General features: G+C 40.0%; 2 protein-coding genes across 2 annotated transcripts in view; one reads left to right on the top strand and one right to left on the bottom strand.

The window, feature by feature from the left end:
* efcc1 (EF-hand and coiled-coil domain containing 1) overlaps positions 1 to 6,654 on the top strand; it is a 38,553-nt gene extending 31,899 nt beyond the window's left edge. Inside the window, exons 5-8 of the mRNA XM_062986920.1 lie at positions 1,439 to 1,604; positions 4,305 to 4,463; positions 6,112 to 6,181; positions 6,284 to 6,654. Coding sequence (XP_062842990.1) covers positions 1,439 to 1,604; positions 4,305 to 4,463; positions 6,112 to 6,181; positions 6,284 to 6,420 — 532 coding nt within the window. The 3' untranslated portion in view covers positions 6,421 to 6,654. The remainder of the gene's footprint in view (positions 1 to 1,438; positions 1,605 to 4,304; positions 4,464 to 6,111; positions 6,182 to 6,283) is intronic.
* Positions 6,655 to 10,234: 3,580 nt separating this feature from the next.
* Positions 10,235 to 20,145, bottom strand: map1lc3a (microtubule-associated protein 1 light chain 3 alpha). The gene is made up of 4 exons (XM_062986368.1): positions 20,010 to 20,145; positions 17,257 to 17,312; positions 16,983 to 17,089; positions 10,235 to 12,764 (listed from the first exon to the last, which is right to left on the bottom strand). The coding sequence occupies exons 1-4, from the start codon at positions 20,047 to 20,049 to the stop codon at positions 12,602 to 12,604; spliced, it is 366 nt and encodes a 121-aa protein (XP_062842438.1). The 5' UTR covers positions 20,050 to 20,145; the 3' UTR covers positions 10,235 to 12,601.
* Between the last annotated feature and the right edge of the window lie 6,450 nt (positions 20,146 to 26,595).

Below are 26,595 nucleotides of genomic sequence, written 5' to 3'. Positions count from 1 at the left end.
GCTTTGGGGTGATTGTGGCCAGAAATGTCAAGAATTTACTTAGGCACTTGACCTCTGGGTTGAAACACAGCAATACATCAGTCTATGATGTAACCGAGTGGTTACATGAGCTTTAAAGAAGATCAGCACAGATTATAAACTGTTTGAGGTGGTGGTGGTGGTGTGTTTATATTCAGGTTTCAGAAAAAGTTGGGACAGCATGGAAAATGCAAATAATATAAAAACACAGAGTGTCTTACATTTACTTTGACTTTTATTTCATTGCAGACAGGATGAACCTGAGATATTTCATGTTTTATCTGCTCAACTTTATTTCATTTATTAATAAACATCCATTCCTGCATTTTAGGCCTGCAACACATTCCAAAAAAAGTTGGGATAGTAAAGCATTTACCACTTTGTAATGTTGCCATTCCTTTTCACCACACTTAAAAGACGTTTTGGCACCGAGGATACCAAGTGATTTAGTGTTTCAGCTTTTATTTGATTTCGTTTCAAAATTCTCCACACATTCTCTATTGGGGACAGGTCAGGACTGCAGGCAGGCCAGTCCAGTACCCGTACCCTCTTCTTCCGCAGCCATGCCAAGATCTCAATGTACTTTTCTGCATTAATGCTGCCATCACAGAAGTGTAAATGACCTTTGCCAAGGGCACTGACACACCCCATACCATGACAGACCCTGGCTTTTGGACTTGTTGCTGATAACAGTCTGGATGGTCCTTTTCGTCTTTGGTCCGGAGCACACGTTGTCTATTTTTTCCAAAAAAAGACCTGGAATGCTGATTCATCTGATCACAATACACGTCTCCACTGTGTGATGGTCCATCCTAGATGCCTCCGAGCCCAGAAAAATTGACACTGCTTCTGGACATGGTTAACATAAGGCTTCTTTTTTGCACAGTAAAGTTTTAAGTGGCATTTGTGCATGTAACTCTGTATTGTAGTGCTTGACAAAGGTTTGCCGAAGTAATCCCTCACCCATGTGGTTATATCAGCTATTGTTGAGTGGCGGTTCTTGATGCAGTTCCGTCTGAGGGATCAAAGATCACGGGCGTTCAGCTTAAACTTGCGCCCTTGGCCTTTACGCACTGAAATTCCTCCTGATTCCTTGAATGGTTTAATGATATTATGCACTGTAGAGGGAGAAATATGCAAATTATATATTACAAAATTATTATTATTATTATTTACTATGTAGTACTCTATGAAATGATAAACATGGTTATTAAATACACGTAAATGCATTCAAAGAAATAGAAGAACACAGAAAAAAGCCAATATGTCACTTTCTCACGTTAAAACTGTGGTGTTGATATACCAAACTGTCCACCTGCTCATTTCAACAGACATTTGTAATACAATCATGTCTCTGCAATAAAACACTCATTCATAACCTTGTTTTCTCAACCGCTGCATCCCCTGTTCCCTTATACAGATGTGATGAGAGAGCTCTGAAGAAGTTATTGTCTCACTGGGGTGAGTCGTGGGCTGAGGAAAGTCACACTGCTGTTCTGCAGCTGCTGGACCGAGTGACCCGCCTCCACAAACAGCTGGAGCTGAGAGACAGCCAAGCCCTCAGAGCTGAGCCGGACCCAGAACAGGTAAACTGCTGCCCCCTGCTGGTGCGCATGCGCTATAACAATAGAAAAACCTATGAGGCCAATGTAGCAGGTCCCTCTATGATACACCATGATACACCCAGGGGTGTTAAATCACAAAAACATAGTGGATCATCTGTTAAAGTGTGTATACATTTATATAAATATATACACAAGAAACAAATGGTATTAAAACAGAGTGACCAATATGTGCTATTTTCAGCTAAAACAATAGCCACTTTTCTGGAAAGGCTTTTGAAGCATTTCTGTAGGAATTTGTGCCCATTCAGTTAAAAGAATTAGTCACAAAATCAATCAATTGACATTTCAGTTCATTCCATAGCTGTTCAGTGTGGCTGATGCTAGGGCTCTGTGCAGGGCACCTTGACCTTAGTGCAAAGATGCAAAGTATGCTGGAATAGGAAAGGACCTTCCCTAAACTGTTGCTGTAAAGTTGGAAGCATATACTTTTCTTTGACTTATTTGACCTCCTTGTTTCTACACACACTGTCCATGTTATCAGCTCCACTCCACCATATAGAAGCACTTTGTAGTTCTACAATTACTGACTGTAATCCATCTGTTTCTCCACATACTTTTTTAGCCTGCTTTCACCCTGTTCTTCAATGATCAGGACCTCCACAGTACCACCACAGAGTAGGTATTATTTAGGTGGTGGATCATTCTCAGCACTGCAGTGACAATGACATGGTGGTGGTGTGTTAGTGTGTGTTGTGCTGGTATGAGTGGATCAGACACAGCAGTGCTGCGGGAGTTTTTAAACACCGTGCCCACTCACCGGCCACTCTATTAGACACTCCTACCTAGTTAGTCCACCTTGTAGCTGTAAAGTTAGAGACGATCGCTCATCTATTGCTGCAGGTTCATCCTGTCTGCAATCAAATAAAAGTCAAAGTTTGCAGCACTGTACTAGTAAAATTATTAGAGGATATGAACTTTGGCATAGCATTTTAATGGCTTTCATTCTGCGGTCAATACAAACCAACAAATACAAAAGAGTGCAAGCTAACATTCTTACAAGACATGTAACAGCACCGTTTTGCAAGCAGCCCGGACCAATAAAGTACAATGTAAATGTTTTGCCCCATCTGGTGGTAAACTAAGAACATGCATGTCCTGTGTGGAGATTTTAAGGTCAGTTAAAGGGGAACAGACACATGTGGCTTTTTATGACAGAAAAAAACGTGCAATCCAGTCATTCATGGGGAAGAAACAGAGAAAACTGGACCAATTATGTCACAGTGTCTGTATTATACAGTTTGAGAACTGCCAGCAGTCCCAGTTCAAAGCAATCAATGTGGGATAAACTCCGACGTACATGAAAGCAGATGGTTACGATTTCATAAAGGCTCAGTGATGTAATTGGTCACGTTTTCCTTGGCTTCTTAAATACTTCAATGACATTACACAGACTTTTAAAAAATTAAAAAAAGCAAAATTAGCATCTACAACTCCACATCGGTCTGCTCAGCTTCATTTCATTTATTAATAAACATCCATTCCTGCATTTCAGCCCTGCAACACATTCCAAAAAAAATTGGGACAGTAAAGCATTTACCACTTTGTAATGTTGCTATTCCTTTTTACCACACTTAAAAGATGTTTTGGCACCGAGGAGACCAAGTGATTTAGTGTTTCAGCTTTTATTTTGTCTCATTCTTCCTGCAAACACGTCTTAAGATGTGCAACAGTACGGGGTCGTCGTTGTCGCATTTTTCGTTTCGAAATTCTCCACACATTCTCTATTGGGGACAGGTCAGGACTGCAGGCAGGCCAGTCCAGTACCTGTATCCTCTTCTTCCACAGCCATGCCTTTGTAATGTGTGCAGCATGTGGTTTTGCATTGTCTTGTTGAAAAATGCATGGACGTCCCTGGAAAAGATGACGTCTTGAAGGCAGCACATGTTGCTCTAAGATTTCAATGTACTCTCCTGCATTAATGCTGCATCACAGAAGTGTAAATGACCTTTGCCAAGGGCACTGACACAGCCCATACCATGACAGACCCTGGCTTTTGGACTTGTTGCTGATAACAGTCTGGATGGTCCTTTTTGTCTTTGGTCCGGAGCACACGGTGTTCATTTTTTCCAAAAAAAGACCTGGAATGCTGATTCACGTTTCCACTCTGTAATGATCCATCCTAGATGCCTCCGAGCCCGGAGAAGTCGACGCCGCTTCTGGACATGGTTAACATAAGGCTTCTTTTTTGCACAGTAAAGTTTTAAGTGACATTTGTGCATGTAACTCTGTATTGTAGTGCTTGACAAAGGTTTGCCAAAGTAATCCCTCACCCATGTGGTTATATCAGCTATTGTTGAGTGGAGGTTCTTGATGCAGTGCCGTCTGAGGGATCGAAGATCACAGGCATTCGGATTAAGTATGCTCCCTTGGCCTCTACACACTGAAATTCCCCCCAATTCCTTGAATAGTTTAATGATATTATGCACTGTAGAGGGGGAAATATTCAAATCCCTTCCAATCTTTCTGTGAGGTACATTGTTTTTAAACATTTCATCATACTGGATAGATCATGACTTTATCCTGGTAGTAAACTACTCAATACATTTTATGTATAGCACTTTAGGTTAAGGGTTTTAAATTAAAATGTACTCATATTAAATCATTTAGAGAATTATGTTTTATAACTAGGTAATCAAGACTATTCTGTTTTTGTGAGTACAGATAAAGGACTCATTAGAGCAAGAGCTGCAGCAAAAAGCCGAGGAGACGAAGCTGCTGCACAGAGAATTGCAGATGCTGGAGACCGAGCGGGTTCGTCTATCCCTGGTTGAGGAGAAGCTCATGGACGTGCTTCAGCTCCTCCAGCAGCTCCGAAACCTGGTTAGTGTCAAAGCTGAGACAAGATGCATCCTGTAAACTGTTACACCGCATGATAAATCCTACAGTCATCTACCCTGCCTAAATAAAAGTGTTCAACCTCTAATACTTACAGCCTGTTTTAAGATTTAATTGTCTGTTGCACAGGTCACGTGAAGCCAATTAAATTAATTAACGTAAAATGTTTTGGCTTTAAATACTAAGTAAGGCAGGAATTCACAAGGGACATTACCAAGTAACACCATTCCCACTGTAAAAGATGGTGGTGGTAGCATTATGCATAGCATTATAGGGATTCTTTTTACCAGCAGGGACTGACAATCTATAATTGATGCACAGTACAGTGCCCGAACGTTTCAACTGAAAGCGAAGAACAGTGCCAGAGCAACACTGGATTTAGTCCGTAATCCCAACACTTTTGTGACAAGGCCATAATATTGTATATACCACTAAACAATATATACCACTGTTCCACAATTAGCGTTGCAAAATTTTTTATATTTTGTAAAAATGACTAAAAATGATAGAATTTATAAATTTCAAGGAAAGGCATCAGAGGCATATTAACGATTGGTGGATCCAAACAATTTCCCTCGGGATTAATAAAGTCCCATCCATCCATCCATACAATCTATTCATCCATCCATTAACCCATACATCCATCCATCCAATAAACCTACCCACCCACTCATCCATCCATCAACCCACCCACCCACACATCCATCCATCCATTAAGCCACCTATTCATCCATCCATTAACCCACCCACCCATTCATCCATCCATCCATTACAGCACCCACCCACCCATTTATCCGTCCATTACACCCACCCACCCACCCATTCATCCATCTATCCATTACCCCACCCATTCATCCATCCATCAGCCCACCCATTCATCCATACATCTATTAACCCACCCATTCATCCATCCATCTATTAACCCACCCATTCATCCATCCATCCATTAACCCACCCATTCATCCATCCATCACATCACCCACCCATCCATCATCCATCCATCATCCATCCATTAAACCCACCCACCCATTTATCCATCCATCAATCCCACCCACCCAACCATCAATCCATCCATTAAACCCACCCACCCAGCCATTCATCCATCCATCAATTAAACCCACCCATTCATCCATCCATCTGTCTATCCATGCATCCATTAACCCACCCATTCATCCATCAAACCACCCACCCAACCCATCCATCCATCCATTTACCCACCCACCCTCCCATTTATCCATCCATCCATCCATCCAACCACCCACCCTCCCATTTATCCATCCATCCACCCACCCACCCTCCCATTTATCCATCCATCCACCCACCCACCCTCCCATTTATCCATCCATCCATCCACCCACCCTCCCATTTATCCATCCATCCATCCATCCATCCATCCATCCATCCATCCAACCACCCACCCTCCCATTTATCCATTTATCCATTTATCCTTCTTTTTTACCTAATACTGAGACTCTTTGTGTGTGTGGAAGAGGGCTTGAAAATATTCTTATTTATACAAAAGGGGCACAGCAGAAAGTGATTGTGATTTGTTGAATGGCAGTCCTTATCAAAGCGACTTTGATTTGTGTTATTAAGTGGTGTAATGTATAAAATCTTAACAATTTATTTTCAGAACGTGTCGAGGCGGTCCCTGGGAAAGATCTTACTAAGTTCGCTGGAGTCCTGCAGCGATCCCCAGCATGGTAAAGCTCCAATTCTGTAATCTTGTTTATCAAAACAATCATTTATTAATTGACCATTAGCACGATAAACATTATCGATGTGTCTTATTTTCTTCTACACAGGAAAAGCTCATATCATGGAGGTGCTGAATGCTCTGTGTCATGAATTAGCAGCATGTGAGATCCTCTCGAGCACCGGCACACCAGAAAGGGCACAGAGCCAACAGTCTCTTACCAACCAACTCCTCATCTCCTGCTGAGTATTACACCCAGTGACTCTCTCATCTCTGCACTGATACGTCGGTCGCTTTTGTAATTAGCTGTTTATATTTCTGTGTATGTCTGTCTCCATTACTATATGGTACGAAGGATACTTTAAAAGTACAATTTCAGATGACTAAATAAACCATATTTGATGGTAGATAAAAAGATTTTACATAAAAACAGGTAGGCTAAATACCCATCGCCATCATACTTCCTCCACCGTACTTCACAGGTCCAATTGTTGTTTAAATTTTGTTACATATTCAACAAAATGTTTTGTTTCATCAGTGCACGTCATTTTCTTTCTGCCACATGAACAATTTGTTAAGTCAAACATACAAAGTCATTTTTTAACAATGATAAAACATTTTTTTACTAATCAAACCAATCATGCAGTGTTTGTAGCCTTCAGTATCCAAACATAATACATTTTCTTTTTTTCTATTTTATTTATGCATTTTCTCTCATTTTCTCCAATTGTAGTGTAGTCAATTTGTCTTCCGCTGCTGGGGAATCCCTGATTGCAGCCGAGGTGGGTATATTGCTGCTCACGCCTCCTCCGACCCACGTGCAGCCCTCAGCGGAACCCTTTTTAACCCATGCATTCTGCACAAGCACCTCTCTATCTGCTAATCAGGGTCCTTACACAGCGTTTGAAGACCCCACCCACATAGTCCGTTCAATTATGCCCGCTAGATGGCGCCCAGCCGAGTTTTGAACCGAGGAGTTAAGAATCTCGGCGCTGGTGTGCTAGCGGAATATCCCGCTGTGCCACCTGGGCGGCCATAAAACATTTTCAGGGTCACTGCCAGGTGTTCCTGGAAAGCTACAACACTGCAGATTTTGGTTGTGGTCTTAGATCTTATGATGCTATGGAGCACTTTAAAAATATTCAAGTGTGTTGGATTGTGGTAAAAAATCGATGATAAAAGACCCATAATGTTTAAACACTGGCTATTAGACTTGTAGCAAAAAAATACTCCACCGTCATATGTGGAGTAACAAAACACTGCTCAGGTAGTTTAGTTTCATCTCAGTTTACACTATATTGCCTTCTATATACAGGTAAAAATCTGTTAATAATTTCAAGCTAACGATTCTGTAATTATTTTGTCATTTAATATGTAATCTTCCTTTGTAGCATGCACTTTTTGTAAGCATATTTGTTTAATTCTGCCTAATTATGAACAAGATGTAGCAATAGGCATTGTACTTACAGGTATTGAAGAACATACTATAGCCAGTAATCTCTCTTCTTTGTTATTAGAAAGTCGTGTTGTACAGTATGCAAGTTTAAACCCAATATTAAAGCTGGAGAAAAACAACTGTGGAACTTTATTGTTCTGTACATTTTTACTATAATGGCGTGACATCTTATTCGTGCCCAGCGTTCCCCAGTATGAGCTCCAAAGAGATAGTAGTAGCTCAGTGGTAGAGCTCTATTAATAGAAAGAAGAACAACTTTATTTGTTATATATACATGTGCAAGTGTACAGTACGATAACATTCTTTTTCCACATATCCCAGCTTGTTTGGAAGCTGGGGTCAGAGCACAGGGTTGAACGGCCCTCAGGGTTAAAGGCCTTGCTGAGGGGCCCAACAGTGGCTGCATAGCAGAGCTAGGATTTGAACCCACACCCGAATCACTTTATTAATACTTTTAAATCCTTTTGACAGCTGCAAGTCTTCGGGTACTTTATCCATTTTTTCAAGGCAGACAAGCTCTGTCTTAACCTCCGTCTTATCTTATTGGATAAAGAGCATCTGTAACCGTCATCAGAAGTGACACTTTAACATTTAGAGACTCATCCTAAAGCCATTCCAGTGTTGTTTTGGCTGTATACTTTGGGTCAGTGTTGTGTTGAAAGGTGAACTAGAATCCGTCTGATTTTGTGTGCACACTGGAGGTTTTCTTTAAGAATATTTTTGCTGCTCTGTCCATAGAGATCACTGCTTTTAAGCAAGGCATTTAATTGTTACGGCTCCAGGGTCGCTGTACAATGGCTGACCCTGCACTATGACCCCAGCTTCCGAACAAGCTGGGGTATGCGGATTAAGAATTTCATTGCACTGTACATGTGTATGTGTGACAAAAAGGCATTCTACCTGCACACAAATCATGGTAACCTGGCACCTAATACACTGGGCACAATTTAAACATAGTATATAAAAGGATATACCACAGTGGCCACAATAATTTTGAAACAGAAAAAGATTGGCACAACCTTGAACCTTCCTAGAATTTTGCTGCCCACCCATGTTGACCATACAGACCCCATGGGTCACTCTACAATAGCTACACAAGTTATGTGCAGTGATGGGATGTTTGTTTCATAAATCAGGGCTTCACAGCAGACTAAAAAAACAAAAGCCAATGTCGAGTAAAGAGGAAACATGAGGAAAATGACTCAATGGTCTGATGAGCCAAAATTATCCATATGGACAGAGCAGCAAAAACATTCTAAACAAGTAAACCTCCGATGTGCACACAAACTCCGTGACCCAAAGTATACAGCCAAAACAACACTGGAGTGGCTTTAGGATAAGTCTCTGAATGTTTAAGTGTCACAAAGTCCATGCTTAATCCTCATCAAACAGCTGAGGAGACATCTGAAGATGACAGTTACAGATGCTCTTGATCCAATATGACGGAGGTTAAGACTGAAGTTACCTGCCAAAAAAATGGGATAAAGTACCCAAATCCAAATGTGCAAAGCTTGTATTGACTTGTAGCTGTCAAAAGGATTTTCAAATCATTAAATAAAGGGGTTGAATACCTTTATAAATAAGAGATTTCAGTTCTTAATTAATTTCCATTAACAAGTTTTAATCTCAGCATTAAAGGTGATTCGTTAATGGATAATTAAGTGATTAAAATGAATCTACAACAGTAAAATATTTGAAAATTAAGTTGTCTAAATTCTTTTTGATCCCACTGTACAAATTGTAAATAAACTTTAAGCTAATAACACTGGCACAAGTTAACCGATCTTTAGGCCAGTCCCGCTGGCCCAGACCAAAACATCATCGTCAGTGACAGTGGGGGGAACTTCTTACATACAGTATTTACCCATGGGCCATTACTGCTGGCCTATGACCAATCTATAATACAGTGTGTCCTCCCTGTAGCTGTTTTATTTATTTATTTATTATGATTTTAACATCATGTTTTACACACTTTGGTTAGATTAATGACAGAACAGGTAGTTACTCCTCACAAAAGATTCATCAGTTCACAAGTTCAAACACAGTGATTGACAATTTTGTCTTTGGACTGTGGGAGGAAACCCACATCCAGAACATGCAAACTCTACACAGAAAGGACCCGGACCGCTTCACCTGGGGATCAAACCCAGGACCTTCTTGCTGTGAGGCGACAGTGCTACCCACTGAGCCACCTCTGTAGCTGTTTTGTAGACTCCTTTTTAGTAATTAATTAAGTAATTTCTGTGGGTGGGCATAAATTTTTTATTAGATGGATAAAGGTTAATACCACACCCTGGACAGGGTGTCAACACATTCATAATAGGCACTGACGTTAGTCATTAATAGGCGCAATTAGAGGAAATCAGAGGAAGACAGTCCACCAAGAGGCATGTTTTTTTTTTCTTTTAAAAAGGGATAGAAAAAAAAGAGTACCAAACATGCCCAACTCCATATAGGAAGCCAGCCAAATTTAGATTCCTGAAGAACTAAAGCTGAAGGAGGTACCAGTACTACCCTGCTATGTCATCATGCTGCTGCTGGTTGAGGAAAATCTGCTGGTTGATGCCTAGCTACATAAAAATAAACACACACACCACTCAGAGCTAATCATAATGGTTTATATACACTTGTGTTTCAAACATACACTTATATTATTTTTTTCTCTTTTTTTGGTTTGAAGACATCTAAAACAACTCATTGTCCTACTTTAAATAAAGAAATTTGAAACAAATCTATAGCATCAATAAATCAATATATAAAAGATTAAGAAACATGCAAGGTATGTAGTGCATCATAAAACCCTTCATTGAAGTTAGGACTGAAGGCAAATATATCGCATAGTGATATAAAGGAAACGAAGCAAGATACAAAATAGAATACATTTATGTGCTTGAATTACTTGATTTACCAGAGTTCATCATATTTGCTGTTTGTTTGTGCAAAAAAGCATATTAATTTATACTCAACAGTCAAACGGATCAATAGTTAACTACAGCGTGGCAAAAGATGCTTTTAGGACCATATTACTACAGTACAGATTTGTATGACATTCCAGGCTACATATAGGGTGTGTTCAAAAACCTAGTGAGCTGCCTTGCTGTCTTACTGCCTACATAAGGCTCATAAGGCAGGTTAAACGTGCTACTCAGACAGCGATTCCATCAGTTTTCTCTAACTAAGCTAACACAGTTAGCCTCATGCCATTCAAACCAATGGGATGGGGTGGCACAACATACTACCATGTCAACTAACATTTACATTTTCAGCATTTAGCAGACACTTTTATCCAAAGCGACTTACAGTACTGTGACAGTATATTGTCTAAGCAATTAAAGGTTAATGGCCGTGCTCAAGGGCCCAACAGTGGCAACCTGGCAGTGGTGGGGCTTGAACCAGCAACCTTTGGATTACTAGTCCAGTACCTTTTTTTTTTAATATGCATTTTCTCCCCTTTTTAGCGCGTCCAATTGCCCCATTGCATCACACTTCCTCTCCACCAATGTCGATCCCCGCTCTGATCGAGGAGAACGAAGCTAACCCACGCCCCCTCCGACATGTGGGCAGCATGCCGTATGCATCTCATCACCTACACTTTGACGAGTGCAGTGCAGCCTAGCTGCGTGTACAGAGGGACACACCCTAAGAGCACTCTTTTCTTTTCTCATCTCTGTGCAAGCACCATCAATCAGCCAGCAGAGGTCGTAATTGCACCAGTCATGAGAGAGAGACCCTATCCGGCTTAGTCCCGCCCATATGAACAACAGGCCAATCGTTGTTCATGTGGCCGCTCAGCCTCAGCCGGCAAGGCAGAGCCGAGATTCGGTACGACGTATTCGAGATCCCAGCTCTGGTTCCAGCGTGTGTTTTTACCGCTGCGCCACCTGAGCGGCACCAGTCCAGTACCTTAACCGCTAGGCCGCAATTGTCCACCGTGTCCCGAAAACGGTTAAATTCGCTGACAAGTCCGAATTTGCAAATAAACTACACTTATACACAAATTAAAAATCAATAATTATGTATTTGCGTTTGAAAATAAGAAAAGTTGAAATTGAAATTTTAAGATACCTTACTAGGCAGCATTTTAAGGCATCTAGGATTTCGAACAGCCTACTTCTCGGGAGCGCATGTAGGATGTCCTAACATGCTATCTATGTAGAGAGCGCACTAGGTTTTCGAACACACCCATACAGTCCACCTTTTTAGCAGAACTGGTGGCTGTAGCGGCTAAAAAGTTCCTCAGATGCATATTAAGCCTAAGAATGTCCTCCACCTTAATTATTCTGTATTTTCATTCTGTACAATGGGTAATGAAGCAATAAATGCACGCTAGGTCTTGGGAATCCTCGACAGATATCAAATGTATCTGTATACAAGAATTTTAGGTTTTAATTCTGGACGAAAATCTATCCATGAAAAATGGATAATGGTCATTACAAGTAATTTACAACAATTATATTGTTTGTTTTCTTTCTACAATTTTTTCTTTTTTTAAAAAGGTCCTAAAATCTCACTTCTTTAACTGCTTGGAGCTAATTCTACAAGCAAGCAGGAAAATGTAACCACAAAATGACTACAGATCATTAAAAGCTTTAAAAAAACAAAAAACATACAGAATAAAGACATCCTATCACAATGACATGTTATTTCTTTTACACACTGGCCCTAATAAAAAATAAAAGCAGTACAACCAAACCATAAACTGTAAAAACAACTGGAGCTAAAAAGTAACAACAGCGCTCAACACACACTCACACAAAAAAGCTATTAAAAGTCAAACAAAGGGCAAACAAACAGGTACAGGTGTGCCTTTATATGCACACAAATTAATACAGAGTGAAATGAACGGATGGCAAGAGAGAAGCGACTTCCTACACAGTGATACAGCGATCACAGGGCTACGGTTGGATGTAACCTACTTTCTTTCTCCTTGTTTCTTTTGGCGATCTCAATCACGTCAGACCGCTGGTGAGCTCAGCAGCCGAAGGTCTCCTGGGAAGCGTATACCATATAAAGAAAGCCATCTTCATCGCGCTCCTGCTCGTAGATCTCAGAGATGGGGGTGGACACGCTGACCATGCTGTGCTGGTTGATCAGCAGGAAGAAGGCCTGAGTGGGGTTCAGCTGCAGCCGACGCCTGAGGTCATAAAGGAAAGTGTTATCGGAAAATAGATCTGCATACATTTGCTGTGCATAAATACAAGCACCTTTATGTGGACAGAATAGGTCTGGGAATAGCATGAAAGCATCTTGGGTTATTACTTGACCAAGGTACTATATACACCGATCAGCCATAACATTAAAACCACCTTCTTGTTTCTACACTCACTGTCCATTTTATCAGCTCCACTTACCATATAGGAGCACTTTTAAGTTCTAAAAATTACTGATTGTAGTCCATCTATTTCTCTACATACTTGTTTAGCCTGCTTTCACCCTGTTCTTCAATGGTCAGAACTCCCAGGACCACTACAGCGTAGGTATTATTTGGGTGGTGGATGATTCTCAGCACTGCAGTGACACTGACATGGTGGTGGTGTGTTAGTGGATCAGACACAGGAGCGCTGCTGTAGTTTTTAAATACCGTGTCCACTCACTGTCCACTCTATTAGACACTCCTACCTTGTTGGTCCACCTTGTAGATGTAAAGTCAGAGACGATCGCTCATCTATTGCTGCTGTTTGAGTTGGTCGTCTTCTAGACCTTCATCAGTGGTCACAGGACGCTGCCCACGGGGCGCTGTTGGCTGGATATTTTTGGTTGGTTGACTATTCTCAGCCCAGCAGTGACAGTAAGGTGTCTTAAAACTCCAGCAGCGGTGCTGTGTCTGATCCACTCATATCAGCACAACACACACTAACACACCACCACCACCATGTCAGTGTCACTGCAATGCTGAGAATAATCCACTATCCAAATAATACTTGCTCTGTAGTGGTCCTGGGAGAGTCGTGACCATTGAAGAACAGCATGAAAGGGGCTAACAAAGCATGCAGAGAAACAGATGGACTACAGTCAGTAATTGTAGAACTACAAAGTGCTCCTATATGGTAAGTGAAGCCGATAAAATGGACAGTGTGTGTAGAAACAAGGAGGTGTACATGGCTCTTTACTAATGTCACTTGCTCTTGGGTCACCTGACCCAGACAGTGGATCAATATTTGGAAAGCCAGACTGAATCTAGGCTAATCTGATATTACGCAAGACTGCTCAGAATGTCTGTGATTCTGTGTAAGCGTATAATCTGTTTTTCCATAAATGATATATTAAATGACATAATTTTTTTTTAAACAGGGGGAATGGGATCCCTTCACATCCTCCCTCAAATGAAGCTCTGAATATACGTCTGGATTTCATAATATGGCTAAATACATGCCCACTAATTTTGTCTAACTGTCCCTCACTCAAAACTGTCCAGAAAAGGACTGGTGATTATTTTTTGTAGCTGAAAAGTTATGTTAATGCATTGGCAAGAGCTTATGGCACATGTTATAAGCCACTTCCAAACCTCTTGCGCACATGCTCAAGTACAACTGAGAATGCACACATGCCAACTTTACTTTGCAAAGTAAAAACCCTATTTCCAGAAAAGTTGGGACATATTGTAAAATGCAATAAAAAGAAGAATCTGTGATTTGTTTAATTATCTTGTTAATTGAATCTTTTGCAAAAGCCAAACATCTGTCATGTTATGGAGGTGCATCAGTACCCACCGCATGGGAGGCTTGCAAACGTGTGATGGTATCAATTGATGTAGACATCATGGAATTTTAAGGAGACAATGCTGCCATCAAGGCAACCTTGTTTCCCGGGAAGTCCGTGGTTATTTCAGTAAGACAATTCCAGGCCTCATTCTGCACTCATTACAGCGCAGCTACATTGACACAGAGTGCATGTGTTTGACTGAACTGCCGGCAATCCAGATCTGTCTTCCAGTGAATATGTATGGTGCAGCATGAAGAGGTGTATCAGACAACAGCTACCACAAACTTGAGCAGCTGAAGTCTCAAATCAAGCAAGAATGGAAAAGTACACAGGCAAAACTGCAACAATTAATGTTTACAGTACCCAAATGAATAAAACAGCTGAGGGAACACAGTGCTAAACATGCTGGTCCCAGATTTTTTTTTTACTATGTGTGTGTGTTTGTGTGTGTGTGTGATTTACTGAGTGCGTTTGTGTTAATTTGTGTGTGTGTGTGTGTTTTACTATGTGTGTCTTTGTAGGTGTGTGTGCATTACTAAGAGTGCGACTGTGTGTGCACTAGGTGTGTTTGGTCGTAGGTGTGTTTTACTATGTGTAAGCGTTTCTACATGTGTGTGTGTGTGTGTGCAATAATGAGTGTGTGTTACTATGAATGCGTGCATTACTATGAGTGTGTGTGTTTGTAGGTGTGTGTGTTACTATGTGTAGAGGTGTGTGTGTGTTACTATGTGTAGAGGTGTGTGTTTGTAGGTGTGTTACTATGTGTGTATTACTATGATTATGTGCTACTATGATTGTATTTGTGTGTGTTACTGTAAGTGTATGTTTGCGTGTCTGTGTTACTATGTGCGTGCATTACTTTGTGTGTGTTTGTATGTGTGTTACTATATGTGTATTATGTGTGTGTGTGTTTGTAGGTGTGTTACTATGAGTGTGTGTTTGTTTGTGTGTGTTACTGTGTACCTGCATTACTTTGTGTGTGTTACTGTGTACCTGCATTACTTTGTGTGTGCTTGTATGTGTGTTACTATATGTGTGTGTGTGTGTGTTTGTAGGTGTGTTACTATGAGTGTGTGTATGTTTGTAAGTGTGTGTTACTATGTGAGTGCATTACTTTGTGTGTGTTACTGTGTACCTGCATTACTTTGTGTGTGCTTGTATGTGTGTTACTATATGTGTGTGTGTTTGTAGGTGTGTTACTATGAGTGTGTGTATGTTTGTAAGTGTGTGTTACTATGTGAGTGCATTACTTTGTGTGTGTTACTGTGTACCTGCATTACTTTGTGTGTGTTTGTATGTGTGTTACTATGTGTGTATTACTATGATTATGTGCTACTATGATTGTATTTGTGTGTGTTACTGTAAGTGTATGTTTGCGTGTCTGTGTTACTATGTACCTGCATTACTTTGTGTGTGTTTGTATGTGTGTTACTATATGTGTATTATGTGTGTGTGTGTTTGTAGGTGTGTTACTATGAGTGTGTGTTTGTTTGTGTGTGTTACTGTGTACCTGCATTACTTTGTGTGTGTTACTGTGTACCTGCATTACTTTGTGTGTGCTTGTATGTGTGTTACTATATGTGTGTGTGTTTGTAGGTGTGTTACTATGAGTGTGTGTATGTTTGTAAGTGTGTGTTACTATGTGAGTGCATTACTTTGTGTGTGTTACTGTGTACCTGCATTACTTTGTGTGTGTTTGTATGTGTGTTACTATATGTGTGTGTGTGTGTGTGTGTGTGTGTTTGTAGGTGTGTTACTATGAGTGTGTTACTGTGAGTGTGTGTATGTTTGTAAGTGTGTGTTACTATGTGAGTGCATTACTTTGTGTGTGTTTGTGTGTGTGTTTGTATGTGTGTGTTACTATAAATGTGTGCATTACTATGAGTGTGTGTGTTTGTAGGTGTGTGTGTTACTATGATTATGTGTTACTATGATTGTATTTGTGTGTGTTACTGTATGTGTGTTACTATGAGTGTGTTACTGTGAGTGTGTGTTTGTTTGTGTGTTACTGTGTACCTGCATTACTTTGTGTGTGTTTGTATGTGTGTTACTATATGTGTGTGTTTGTAGGTGTGTTACTATGTGTGTTTGTATATGTGTGTTACTGTGTGTTAGTCTTACTATGATTGTATTTGTCTGTGTGTTACTATATGCATGTATTACTATGATTGTGTGTGCTTGTAGGTGTGTGTGTTTTACTATATGTGTGTTTTTAGGTGTGTTACTATGTGTGTGACTATGAATGTGTCTTACTATGATTATATTTGTGTGTGTGTGTTACTGTGAGTGTATGTATGTGTGTAAGTGTGTGTGTTACTATGTGCATGCATTACTTTGATAGTATGTGTTTGTTACTATATGTGTGTGTGTTACTATGTGCGAGCATTACTTTGATTGAGTGTGTTTATATGTGTGTGTTACTATTTGTGTGTGTGTGTATGTGTGTGTGTGTGTGTGTGTGTGTGTGTGTGTGTGTGTGTATGTATGTGTGTGTGTGTTGCAGGCAAAATACAATAATGTTAAACAGTGAAAACATTGGACATTTCTAATTTTGTTTGTTAAATAAAAACTGAAGAATTAAATCACAGATTCTTCTTTTTAGTGCATTTTACAAAAGGACACCTGTAGTTTGACCAAACTCTTGCCTTACCTGATAATCTTTACCAGTTCACTCATGTTGACATGATCAGGTACCAGAAACTTGGTCTTGTCCAAAACAGGAAGCTGCTTCTCTCCCTTATACCGTTCAATAATCACCTATTAGCAAACAGTTTACACAAAATATACACAAGCGGTCAATTTTACCATTCTCTTAAAAAAGTATCTCTGTTCTTGTCATTTTATAAGAAATCTGAGTGCAGCAGTAGCTTAAAGCAATATTAGCTACAGCTTATTACATCTAGCCTATTACTGGTTTCTCTTACCGGAATTTTATTAGGATGCTGCTCTCGTATCTGCTGCACTTCCTTGCAACGATCAGCTGAAAATAAAATTGTAAAATGTCAGAGTAATTTATACAACAGTTAGCTGGCACGTCACAAAAATCCTGATGCTGTTGTGTCTGAAAACTACGCTAAGCAATATAAAGGTACGGTAATTGTTTGCTTATTTTGAAGCAGTATGATGCCACTTTTCCAATGTTTTTAAATCCGTGATCCCACATTTAGTGGTTGTTTCCACTGCCAAGTGGCCAGTACTGAATCTGAGTGCACATGCTAAATTAGGCTACCCTACTTGACCAGGGACAAAGGACAAACCAAATCACCAAAGGTGTGAGACCATACAAGCACCAAATTAAAAAACAAATTAAAACAGGAGAACATAACAAAAACCACCACAACAACCTTCAGTCAAACTAAAAATCATTCGGTTGTGCTACTGCTGCTGTTCACACTTGAATAGGCTCTCAGCCTCACTTTCAGCGAACTAATACTATTCTATTACTAACACAAGTACCCTTGTGCTCATGGAAACTGACATTAGTACATTATGCACTATATGGTTAATTCAGGATTTGCATTCATACTGTATTGTACTGCAGGGTACAGCACAATGGAACAGGGGCTTATGATGACATAACACTTTTACACTGATCAGCCATAACATTAAAACCACCTCCTTGTTTCTACACTCACTGTCCATTTTATCAGCTCCACTAACCATATAGAAGCACTTTGTAGTTCTACAATTACTGACTGTAGTCCATCTGTTTCTCTGCATGCTTTGTTAGCCCCCTTTCATGCGGTTCTTCAATGGTCAGGATCCCTACAGGACCACTACAGAGTAGGTATTATATAGGTGGTGGATCATTCTCAGCACTGCTGTGATAATGACATGGTGGTGGTGTGTTAGTGTGTGTTTTTAAAATACCGTGTCCATTCACTGTCCACTCTATTAGACACTCCTACCTAGTTGGTCCACCTTGTAGATGTAAAGTCAGAGACGATCGCTCAGCTATTGCTGCTGTTTGAGTTGGTCATCTTTGAGACCTTCATCAGTGGACTACAGTCAGTAATTGTAGAACCACAAAGTGCTTCTATATGGTCAGTGGAGCTGATTAAATGGACAGTGATTGTAGAAACGAGGTGGTTTTAATGTTATGGCTGATCAGTGTATATACTTAAAGATACTTTTAAATATACAAATCTACTATTATTTGAGCATTAACAAGAAAACTAATACCCAGAATTTTTTCTTGTACTTACATTTTACAATTTTAGTGATTTTTGTACACATGATTACTATACTATACTATAACTATACTCATCCTATACAATTTTAATTCTATAATGCAAATCTAGAAAGTAAAGTAGTACCTACTACAAACTATTGTTTTAAATTGTACATGTCTTCATTTTATGTGATTTTATTTACATGATATAGGCCTAATTTATTACGGTGCTGGTACTGTACCACCTTTATTCTGTAATACAGGTGTAGTACGTGGTAACTACTACATATACAGTAAGCTTAAACGCGTTTTAAACAGCTGTCCGCGTCAAGCACTTTTTAGACGCTCCCTTAGTTGTTAAGCACAGATGATCCCTGAATTTGCTTTAAAAATTGCTTTAACTAAGAATTAACGGATTCACTTTTTGAAATATTTGTTTGTAATTTGTTCCTTGATTACTACAGGGTAAGCTTGTGTATTTTTTATTTATTTTTGGATGCCTGTTGACCGAGAACACAGTCCAATATAAACCCAAATTTACAACGGTACCATCCGATCTGCTAATCCGAACATGATGTACATTTTAAGATATAAGCTGGTTCATTCTGTTAATACTTCCCAATCATTTATTTTGTGTTCTCGTTTAAATAGCACTTATATCTAGTGAGATCTACATCGTTAGTGCGTCACCAACTAGTGCCTTAAAAGAGTGGAAATTTTGCCAGTCATATTATGAAATGGGGTGTAACACTCCTCCCTGTGTAAACCCAATCCCCAGTGTGGAATATGAGGGATATATCAAATTACAACATCATTCCAACAACACGTGTGTTAACTGACATCAACGGCCGAGCTAAATTTATATCGTCACAATAGCTAACCAGCTAAGCTAGCGTGGATACCTAGTAAAATGTCACCGTCATTCAAAATACTGACGTTACTATATATATACATATATGTACAGTGTATATGTACTATTAATCGCTACCGAAATAAAGCTGCATATATAATATATCCACATTAGTTCATTTCCATGATGTCGCTACACAGTATCAAGTAAACAGAACTCGTTTGGAATGATGCCACATTTCTAAGAACGTATTGTACACAGTAAGTCGGGTCAAAACAGGTCAACAGCTAGCTAGCTAGTGACAACTGGTTAGCAAAACAAGCTAAAACAAATGACACAGCTAAATTAGCAATTCGCTAGCTAATTTAGCCCATAAAAGGGGTAAAGGCCCGACAACTGGGTATGTAAATACTCCTAAACTATTACAACTGACAACAAAAGCTAGTTGCTAACAAACACCAGAGCACTGCTCATTTGCTATACTATTAATGTATAATGTAATTCTGCTTCCATGTCGCAGCCGAGTCAGTTTGTTAAATGCTAACGACGTTAGCTTTCCAGTCAGGTAGAATAACAACTTCAAACACCTCAAACAACATTTCAGTGCTAGCTTTTAAATCCATGCCTCTTTTCGACTCAAAATTTTAAAAACCTACCAAAAGTCCGTCGTTGTTTAAAAGGTCTGTCGGATGGCATCACTAAAATCTGATATAAACAAACTAGATTATAACCGGTTACTCAGCAATCTGTAACGCTTCCAACTCCACCAATAGACTGATTTCCAAAACACACTCCGTCTCCTCTCTCTCTGTTCGTGTGTGTGTGCAGGGTTGCCAGATCGCTGCAGTATCCTCCAGTCAAAACGTTTCAACAATATTAAACCAGTTCAACAGCATGGCCTACTAATAAACTGCTGATTTCTTAAAATGCACAGATCAGTCATTATAAATTATGAAATACATTTAAATATTTTTTATTTGTTAAGTATGAGGTTTAAATGCATTTTTACAACCCTAAATTAGAAAAGGCTGGGACAGTATGGAGAACGCAAATAAAATCAAATGCAGCGTTCCTGACATTTACTTTGACTTTTATTTGATTGCAGACAGTATGAACCCAAGATAGTTTATGTTTTGTCTGCTCAACTTCATTTCATTTGTTAATATACCTCCATTCCTGCATTTCAGGCCTGCAACACATTCCAAAAAAAGTTGGGACGGGGGCAATTTAGGGCGAGTAATGAGGTGAAAAAACTAAATAATGATGTGATGTCAACAGGTGATTGTAATCATGGTTTGGTACTGTAGCCTGTGATACCATGGTTCAGTTGTAGTGAGGTAGTAGAGCACTAGGACCCTGGGGGAGAGAAAATCTGTGGAAGCCGGGGAGAAATGCGATTTATAAAGAGCCCTTGCGCGCAGTGTTGCCAATTTAGCGACTTTGTCGCTATATTTAGCGACTTTTCAGACCCCTCTAGCGACTTTTTTTCAAAAAAGCGACTAGCGACAAATCTAGCGACTTTTTCTGGTGTTATTGGAGACTTTTGGAGACTCGAACGTGAAAACACATTGTTCTGCAGTTACTGTCCTCAAGCACGGGCGGTCAGTATCACAGTCAGTGTTGCCAGATTGGGCGGGTTTCCACCAAAATGAGCGGATTTTGTTGGAAATTGGCAGGGAAAAACACACTTTGGCAGGTGGACAAAATTTGGGCTGGTTTGTAATTATTTTGGCAGCTTAAAATATAAATAAAAAAAAGCTATTGCTAAAGCAGGTGGAATATAAATAGGTCTCCCTTCTCCCTACCTTCTCCCACCACATCCAACCCGTTGTCAAAAGTTTGATTGACAGGTTATTCTTTCCAGTCCAAGACACTGTTGCCACGCCCATCAATACAGTGATTCATATGTTAGACAAGTGATTTGAGTTGAATATGAAGGTAAGCAAGTCTCATATGTACGAGAGGTTGAACTTTCATTGCTTGCAAGTTTATTTTTATTTACATGCAAAGGGTTCTGTGTCCTAACAAATAATGCATTTTACAAACTTGGCAGGCTACTTTAAAGACATGCAAGCAAAAAAAAATTGTCCTTTATAATGTATAATTACTGATCTGTACATTTTAAGATATTAATTTGTAGGTCATGATGGTTTAACTGGTTTATTATTTGTGAAATGCTAAACACCATCTGCTTATCCTGTGTTTTGGGCGTTTTTTCATGCATTTTGGCTGAAAATTACTGTCGCAATCTGGCAACCCTGCCCAGAGTAGCTCAGTATTTTCTTAAAAAACAAAAACAAACCACGAATTAACAGAAGAATGTTCATTTGTAGTTCTAAACATATTTAGGGTGTTTTTTTTACCCACTTTTTGTCTTTCCCACGATGTTATTCCTCTTCTACAGCGTCAATTACATGCAAATGGATCATATGCAAATTAGGCAATGACGTCATTTAGCGACTTCTAGCGACTTTTAGGACAGCCAATAGCTACTTTCCTTACTGAGGAGTTGGCAACACTGCTTGCGCGACCCGTAGCACGCCGCCATTATTGGGAGAACGTGTGTAGCACGCCGCAGCAGTCTGGATTGTTCCGATTTGAAACCGAGGGTGATGATGGAGGGAGCTCTCCCAGGGCATCCACGGAGTTGCAGTAGCTGGTACGGTACAGAGGGAGGGATTGGACATGATAGTAGAGCAGAGACTGGTGTAGCCACTGTTTTTCTTTGTCTTTTTATATTTTATTCTTTTATTCTTGTGGGTCTATATTTCGGTAAGCCAGTTGTCATGAAATGATTGTGATGTGGGATTGTGCAATATGTATTGGTGCTTAAGACTTATTGAGTAATGTGCAATATCGCCTTCTATAATGGGTTTTTAGTCCTTTGAGTGTACAGATGGAAGAGGGTGCTTTGTGACATGCCAATGTCATGCAATCTGTGTATGTTCTCTTCTTTCTCCTTGAAGCCCACATAGTAAGCTGATTTGTGAACGGTGGTGGCTTGCGGACAGGTTGGTCAGTGGTTCCTGCCAAATTTTATCGGGGATTGTGTGGTAGGTGTGGAAGATTTTTATCCCACTTTGATATATAAGTTTGGTTAAATGTAGAGATGGGACGATCGATCGGCTACGAATCGGTATCGGCCGACTTTTAATAAAAATATGCTATCGGCGATATTTCCCAGAAGTAGCCGATCCGATCGTGTGATCTATAAAGACCATGTTAAGTTAACAGCTCAGTGGATTGATCCAGACTTTGAGCTACGAAGCACCAACCATCACATCACCATTCATCAACAATCGTACAGAAACCATCGTGAAAGCTCTTACGATGTAATTTTGCTGATTGTAATATTTACTTTAAAAAGATAATTCAACCCGGTCACATCTGAGTCGATTCTATCAGCACGTTATATAAACTCCTGGTTCACTTTGGTAAATCGTAAGCGGTTCTTACTTGTGATGTAGATGAGAACAGAAGACGTTACAGAGCCAATCTGAGGCAAAAATGTATTCATTAACAAATTCGTTAGTTCAGGATCATCTGCTGAACTTTTAGAAAACTTTTAGCTCCTTAGACGGAACGAGTCTGACTCGGTTACAGATCTGTGGTAATAGCAGTTTAATTAAGCTTTTTAATCTAAGAGAGTCACACAAAATGTTCTGTAGTAGCTGGTGTTTATTTAAAACCACGACATTTAATTAATAACAGTAAACACGGAGAGATAACTGAGAAGAGAAACTTACGCTTCACATAAAAACGAATCAACTCATGAATCAATGAATCACTTATAGCGATACTGTGAACTCTGCGTCTCTGTAACTGCGTCTCTTCTAAAGGCACAAACACACACGCGCTGCTCCGGTTTATCTTTACTGTGAGGCTCTTTTTAAGTTTATTTACTGCTAATCCCCCCCCTATCGGCCGATGTCCCTGAAAGGAGATCGGAATCGGTGCCAAAAACCCCAATCGGTCCATCTCTAGTTAAATGTATACATGTGATTGTGGGGTAAATCCTTTGCAGTGATAATCCTGATTGTGATTGGCTTTTCTTATGTCTTTTATGTAGAGGGCAGCAGCCATTTCCCTTTCCGTGAAGCACCACCAGCTTATTTTTTATAACATTGTGCGGGCTAAAAGAGATTTGGAGTTTTCCTATTTGTTCCAAAGAAACTGCACATAGTGATTTTATTGGTGTGACTTTCCTCTTTAATAAACATGTGTCGAGACATCAGCTGTGTGTGTCATGTATATCATGATTTGTTGAACCAGTGGGGAAGATTTCCTTCCTGCTATTGTCTAAGCGGGGTCTCCCACCCTTTATAACCAGGGAGTGGCGTTGTCGGGTTTACCATCACCGTCCCCCTGAGGGTGATGAGGGCCACAGTACAAAAGCAGCACCCAGGAAAGGCTGAGTCTTTGATGAGCAAAGATGATCAGAGGATCTCCAGTTTGTCCACAAATGTGTGAGAAAATGATTGAAATGTTTGAAAAACAATGTACCTCAAAGAAAGATTGGAAGTGATTTGCATATTTCTCCCTCTACAGTGCATAATATCATTAAATGATTCAAGGAATGGGGAGGAAGTGTGTAAAGGCCAAGGGCGCAAGCTTAAGCTGAACGCCCGTGATCTTTGTTTCCTCAGACGGCGCTGCATCAAGAACCACCACTCAACATAAGCTGATATAACCACATGGGTGAGGGATTACTTTGGGAAACCTTTGTCAAGCACTACAATACAGTTACATGCACAAATGCCACTTAAAACTTTACTATGCAAAAAAGAAGCCTTATGTAAACCATGTCCAGAAGTGGCGTCAACTTCTCTGCAGTCAGAGGCATTTAGCATGGACCATTATACAGTGGAAACGTGTATTGGGGTCAGATGAATAGAGAATGTGTGAAGACTTTTGAAACAAAAAATGCTCACACGCCAGGGTTTAAAAAAACCTTGGCCTACATGATGGGTTACTGACACAGTCTAGCTAATGAATCACTGTATAGATGGGGATGTAATACATATATTAATGTGTGTGTGTGTGTATATATATATATATATAATCATCTGTATATTACCACTACTATACTCATCCATACCTACAGTGTATCACAAAAGTGAGTACACCCCTCACATTTCTGCAGATATTTAAGTATATCTTTTCATGGGACAACACTGACAAAATGACACTTTGACACAATGAAAAGTAGTCTGTGTGCAGCTTATATAACAGTGTAAATTTATTCTTCCCTCAAAATAACTCAATATACAGCCATTAATGTCTTAACCACCGGCAACAAAAGTGAGTACACCCCTAAGAGACTACACCCCTAAATGTCCAAATTGAGCACTGCTTGTCATTTTCCCTCCAAAATGTCATGTGATTTGTTAGTGTTACTAGGTCTCAGGTGTGCATAGGGAGCAGGTGTGTTCAATTTAGTAGTACAGCTCTCACACTCTCTCATACTGGTCACTGAAAGTTCCAACATGGCACCTCATGGCAAAGAACTCTCTGAGGATCTTAAAAGACGAATTGTTGCGCTACATGAAGATGGCCAAGGCTACAAAAAGATTGCCAACACCCTGAAACTGAGCTGCAGCACAGTGGCCAAGATCATCCAGTGTTTTAAAAGAGCAGCGTCCACTCAGAACAGACCTCGCGTGCCGTCCAAAGAAGCTGAGTGCACGTGCTCAGCGTCACATCCAACTGCTGTCTTTGAAAGATAGGCGCAGGAGTGCTGTCAGCATTGCTGCAGAGATTGAAAAGGTGGGGGGTCAGCCTGTCAGTGCTCAGACCATACGCCGCACACTACATCAAATTGGTCTGCATGGCTGTCACCCCAGAAGGAAGCCTCTTCTGAAGTCTCTACACAAGAAAGCCCGCAAACAGTTTGCTGAAGACATGTCAACAAAGGACATGGATTACTGGAACCATGTCCTATGGTCTGATGAGACCAAGATTAATTTGTTTGGTTCAGATGGTCTCAAGCATGTGTGGCGGCAATCAGGTGAGGAGTACAAAGATAAGTGTGTCATGCCTACAGTCAAGCATGGTGGTGGGAATGCCATGGTCTGGGGCTGCATGAGTGCAGCAGGAGTTGGGGAGTTACATTTCATTGAGGGACACATGAACTCCAATATGTACTGTGAAATACTGAAGCAGAGCATGATCCCCTACCTCCGGAAACTGGGTCGCAGGGCAGTGTTTCAGCATGATAATGACCCCAAACACACCTCTAAGACGACCACTGCTTTATTGAAGAGGCTGAGGGTAAAGGTGATGGACTGGCCAAGCATGTCTCCAGACCTAAACCCAATAGAACATCTTTGGGGCATCCTCAAGCGGAAGGTGGAGGAGCGCAAAGTCTCGAATATCCGCCAGCTCCGTGATGTCGTCATGGAGGAGTGGAAAAGCATTCCAGTGGCAACCTGTGAAGCTCTGGTAAACTCCATGCCCAGGAGAGTTAAGGCAGTTCTGGGAAATAATGGTGGCCACACAAAATATTGACACTTCAGGAACTTTCACTAAGGGGTGTACTCACTTTTGTTGCCGGTGGTTTAGACATTAATGGCTGTATATTGAGTTATTTTGAGGGAAGAATAAATTTACACTGTTATATAAGCTGCACACAGACTACTTTTCATTGTGTCAAAGTGTCATTTTGTCAGTGTTGTCCCATGAAAAGATATACTTAAATATCTGCAGAAATGTGAGGGGTGTACTTACTTTTGTGATACACTGTATGTCTGACATATTTTATATATGATACACAATCTCTATTCATATTCTATTTTATATACATATATATACCCATACATTGTAGATATTTTAAACTATAACAACATCCTTATCTCTATATTTATTCTTATATATCTGTATATATTGTTTATATGAATAGATACAATACTGCTTTTATCAAATTTACCAGATGCACAATTTGCACATGCTGTTTTTCTGTTGCATACCATATGCTGTATTAATGCACCTTATTTACTTACCTTCTTTTGTATTTGTTTAAGTTTTCTCTTCTTTGTGAAACTACTGGAGACCAATTATTTCCTTTGGGATAAATAAAGTATCTCCATCCATCCATCTAATCTATCTATCTAAATCCAGGTGGTTTACAAAGCAGTAATACAGTGTATAATGTATGTAAAACTGACTTTGTCTTAAATCCTTCCAAAGTCGCTGGTAAACACCCAATTTGGCAACACTGTGAGAGTGCACGTGTGTGTGTGAGCG

The sequence above is a fragment of the Trichomycterus rosablanca genome, chromosome 24 (assembly GCF_030014385.1).
Source record: "Trichomycterus rosablanca isolate fTriRos1 chromosome 24, fTriRos1.hap1, whole genome shotgun sequence".
Taxonomy (NCBI): Eukaryota; Metazoa; Chordata; class Actinopteri; order Siluriformes; family Trichomycteridae; genus Trichomycterus; species Trichomycterus rosablanca.
The sequence above is the reverse complement of the archived record's forward strand: the minus strand, read 5'-3'. Positions and strand labels throughout refer to the sequence as shown.